General features: G+C 43.4%; 1 protein-coding gene across 1 annotated transcript in view; it reads left to right on the top strand.

The window, feature by feature from the left end:
- The window catches only part of pmp22b (peripheral myelin protein 22b), a 7,891-nt gene extending 3,600 nt beyond the window's left edge, over nucleotides 1-4,291 (top strand). Inside the window, exons 4-5 of the mRNA XM_031844126.1 lie at nucleotides 697-837; nucleotides 1,834-4,291. Of these exons, the coding sequence (XP_031699986.1) occupies nucleotides 697-837; nucleotides 1,834-1,994 (302 nt within the window). The 3' untranslated portion in view covers nucleotides 1,995-4,291. The remainder of the gene's footprint in view (nucleotides 1-696; nucleotides 838-1,833) is intronic.
- The last annotated feature ends 492 nt before the right edge of the window (nucleotides 4,292-4,783 follow it).

Below are 4,783 nucleotides of genomic sequence, written 5' to 3'. Positions count from 1 at the left end.
CAATTGAGTGAACTTATGCGGTGGCTGCAAATGCACAAGCAAACTTTAAGGCCCTTGTGACATGGCGGCGTTTTATGGCGCGAGAATACGACAGTAAAAGCAGACGTGGCTAAAGAGAAGAGTTCTATAGACGCTGGGAGGGAAAGAGCGAGTGCTCGAGAAACTCGAGAGGGCAGGGAGGCAGCATGGATAACCCTCAGACAAGAAATAGACCACGCTTGGGAATCCTTGGATTCCTGGCATGGTGGCACGAAAGAAGCACAGACACAAACACACGACCACGCTCTCACATATAAAGCACAGTTGAGATGGTCTTCCCACGTCAGTACAGGTGTCTAATGGGTTAATGGGGTTCTAGCATGCCGGCCTTGGAGGACTGGCAGTAGCGATCGATGTGGTACATTTAGTCATAGGTCCTGCAGTGAGGGGGCGCGCAGAGCTTTTAGGAACAGGATGCCTAGGTTTCATTGTTATGGATCCATTACACATTCCCAGAAGAAAACATTACGAGAGGATGCTTCAATTCAGCCGGGACAGGAGCAGCAGGCTTTGACTTTTGTTTTTCTTGTTGTATTTCTTTCCTTCTCATGTGCTTGTTAAGTCAATGTTATATATAAATGATGCTTCAGATAATGATCAATGTGGTTCAGTTATTGACAACACTCTTCTTTCACTCCCCCCCCTTCCCCCCTGCAGAGTGGATTCAGGCGGTCCAGGCCCTCATGATCCTATCCATCATCTTCAGCTGCCTGGCTCTCTTCCTCTTCTTCTGCCAGCTCTTCACTCTGCAGAAGGGCGGACGCTTCTTCCTCACTGGAACCTTCCAGATCCTTGCCAGTGAGTTGAATCCCCCTTTTACACTTCCGCACAAATCCATCAATATCAGATAGACAGAATACTGGTTTTGGCTGGTATCAAAGTCACATGTAGAAAGGGATTCATATTGGATCCGGTGTGACTGAAGTTTAGGGGGTACATTTTCACTATTAAAAAATCTCTGGTGAATCGATTGATCATAAAGATCATGTTCGAAAATTATGAAAATGACTTGTTTCGATCGACTGAAAGTCCAAAACCAAAAGGCATGCTTATTGTCAATAATATAAAACAGAGAGAAACGCAGCAAAACCACACATTTGAGAAGTTGTAAACATGATTTTCAGCTTTTTTGCTTGACAAACAACCACTTGAAAATCGACTCAATGACTAATCAGCACAGTAAAAGTAGTCTGAAAGTACACCACTCACGCAAATCCTCCTCTTGCACGGACAGAGCAATACCAGACGATCCCACTGCATCTACTGTGGCAGAGAATTAGATTAAGAGAGTCTGAGCCAGTAACTAATGGTTTAATGCTCCACTCGTCTATTATACTTAGTCCCCTTTGGCCGGAGAGCGGCACCACTGCCCATTGTGTGTCCTCCCTTGGCAGCCCTTTTCCTACATCCCAGGGTTCGCTCTCTGTACTGTGCCAGCGCTTTGCCTAGCACCCAGGTGCCCACTCAGCCAAACAGGAATGACACTGGGCGCACCGCCAGCCGCGCCATGTTGAAATGTCAGGAAGGCCCGGCAGCGCTGACAAAACACGTCGTGCCATGTCGGACCGGGGGAGGCGGGCAGAGCAGGAGCCGCTTGGCTCAGAGATCAATAAGCGTGAGACACTGTGAGGTATTGTGGAGGGATGCCTTCTGGGAAACACTGACCTGCTCGCCTCCTCTGCCAGACAGGGTTCAAGACAGAGAGCACAACACTGCAGAGAAACATGATCTGATGATTGAACAAGATGATGGCCAGCGTTGTTCAGTGTTTTCCGGCTTGTTCCCTCCCTGCAGGTTTGTTCGTGATGAGCGGAGCCATCATCTACATGGTGATGAGTCCGCAGTGGGTGCCGGGGACCGACGTCTTCGGCTACTCCTACATCTTGGCGTGGGTGGCCTTCCCTCTGGCGCTGATCAGCGGACTCATCTATGTCATCTTGAGGAAGCGAGAATGAGCCGTCACTCCATCCAATGTTCCCAGTAACCCAACTGCAAGCGTCATCAGTCCCACTCTGAAGTAAAAAAAAAGTTTTGATGCCCGAGTACCAATGGCCCCTGGAGCCACCAGACCAACACAACCAGATCACAGCAAGGGGGGGAGGGTGGTAATACCAAAAATCAACAAGCAAACCAACACAAAACAACCAATACTGTCTCAGTTAAAAGATGTATATAGTATCTATGGTTTAAAACCTATTTATAACACTTTTTACATATATGTACATAGTTGTTGAGTTGCTCTGTCAATGGATACATGTATGAGCTTTGTTTTAGCTGATTAAGTGCCTCAATGTTTGTTTGTAATGATGAAATAATTAGATGCTATTGTTGTTGCGTTTCCTTTTTTTGTTGCCTTTTTTTTGTTTTGGTAATTGCCAAAGAATTATAAAAAAAAAAAAAAGAAGCAAAAAAGTTACTTCAAGTATTTTAACCAAAGTGCATGTATAGAAATAGAAGGGTTAGAAGAAGAGATTTTGCGATGGGCTTGCTTTACAAAACGAGTGGTAACATCCCTGGATGTAGCACAGCCAGGATATATAGATTTGGTCCTTTTCTATTTTGTGAAGTTTCAAGTTTCAGTGTTTTTATTTTCAGTATTTTTCTATTTCTTATTTTCAACAAAAGATGGTGCTATGTATTTATCATTCCTATTACTGATAGCAATCATTGACAACGGAGTTACCTTGTTCTTGTTTAGAGTCAAACGGCCATTAATTAAAGTGGGAATCAGACAGAGGTACACCTGTACGTACAGTGCCTGACTGCCTCTTTAGGGAACACAGTCCATTTCACATTGCAGTGTCTGATTTCTCTTCTCTTCATCAGCTACTGTAAAATGAGTAACTGAGTTTGGGGCGGTGCACTGATGAAATCCAAATAGAATGGCAGTATTATTCTGCGAGTTTGTGGAAGAGTTGGATTACAGTGAAATTACTTCATATCGGCTTTACTTTAACTCTATGTTCCTTAATCGTACCCTCATTCTGATGTTTGTGTTCACCTGGCTGTTAAAGTCTCAAGAAGCCAAATTGCCTATTTAGTAGAATACCATAAAGAAGATAACACTGTGGGGCGTTATAGCCTAAGAAATAAAGTATACATGATATGACTACCAGAAAGAAATGCCACTGAGTTGAAGCCATATAAGATAATATCAGATGATAGGAAAAACGTATGTAGTATTAACTCTATATGTGATGAAAAGGACAGAGAGGTTTGCAGTGATGACACAAATTGCCTGTTTCAAATACTTGAAGTTTGACATGCTGCCGTCTCTGCCCACTGACGTCTATGAGTTCTTCTCTTATTCTGTGTAAAACGCTGTTCGTGTGTTGCGCCATAACAAGACGGTGATGAGAATCTAGCATAAAACACTCACTTACTCAATAAAACTTACTCTCACGTTATCTAATACTGTGTATTCCACTGCTACAAGGGACTGGATTCACGCTAACACTTGATGCATGCAGAATTTCTAGCCATTTTCTCGTCTGTCTTCCCGTAAACTCTGAATCGCACATCTCTGGGCTGCAAAAAGCATCATGTTGGGGGGGGACTGCCAGTAGATGGGGAGAGATATTACAGTGATAGCGAATTCTGAACCATCCTGATTGCATGTTCACATGCTATGAAATGAAACAAAGATGTCAGAGACTGAAACGCAGTATGTAAAATTCCTGTGTGCAGTCTGTTACAGTGTTGCCATCGTACTCCGCAGTAGATCAAATAAGCTGCCTTGTGCATGTGGTTGCAAATGCTGTTATGTGACTTGTGTTACACACACTGGGGGGGTTGGGGGGGGCGAAGGCACGGCGGTTGGCACCCCGACGGCAGTCATTCAAAACATGCAGCTAGTGTTTCAGTGTCATCGGCGTCTCTCTCAGCATCAGAAATAGGAGGCCTTGGTGTCTTGAACACTGTAAGCAACGGTCTGTCCTCCTCTTGACATCTCCTGTGACATCCTCCCGAGACAGAGCTATGCTGTGGTGGAATTAAAGCATTTAATTCAGAGTTTACACGAGCTAGTCTGCTGTGGGTTTTTTGTCTTCCTTTTTGTCTTTCTTGTTAGCATGATGCTCATTATCGGGTTCAGTTAGAAGAGATCGCCTCTAATGACAGCTGCCCTTCTATTTTGTGCAAAGCGACAAGAGTTCAAATGTCTACGCCATGTTTACACCTAAACTTCCAAATGCTCTTGATATTACCAAAGCTACTTTGAGTTTAAATCATTAAAGGATGTTTCTTACCACCACGATGGAGCTTGTTTCATGTCTTTTGATAACACTGCACACACACACACATACACAATCTATCTTTGGAGAGGCGAAAACCTTCCTGTTATAGTGATGGAGGACTCATCTGTCACATGACCTGTGCTGACAGGTGACGGTTTGTGATGATATCTATTCCTTTTAAAGACAACAGCCAGTCCATAACCAGCGCTTCGGCACCGAGCTGATGATCGGCATCGATCGGCATCGTCACCGCCTCCCACTGCCTCCCCCTCTCACATACTAGCGCTGCGTGAAATGGGGACAGTGCATTCTGGTCTGCGTGTTTGTGTAAGTTACTGTATCATTTTTGGGGGGTATAAAAGTATAATTCCATCTATAAAATCTTTATTTTATAAATGTATTTTTCATTTTTGTTTCTATTTGATTTATTATTATTTTATCATAATATATATATATTTATTATTTATCTTAAAAAATAATAATAATTACTATGTATTGCGCAATACCGC

The sequence above is a fragment of the Anarrhichthys ocellatus genome, unplaced genomic scaffold (assembly GCF_004355925.1).
Source record: "Anarrhichthys ocellatus isolate YVR2014 unplaced genomic scaffold, GSC_Weel_1.0 scaffold4, whole genome shotgun sequence".
Taxonomy (NCBI): Eukaryota; Metazoa; Chordata; class Actinopteri; order Perciformes; family Anarhichadidae; genus Anarrhichthys; species Anarrhichthys ocellatus.
The sequence above is the reverse complement of the archived record's forward strand: the minus strand, read 5'-3'. Positions and strand labels throughout refer to the sequence as shown.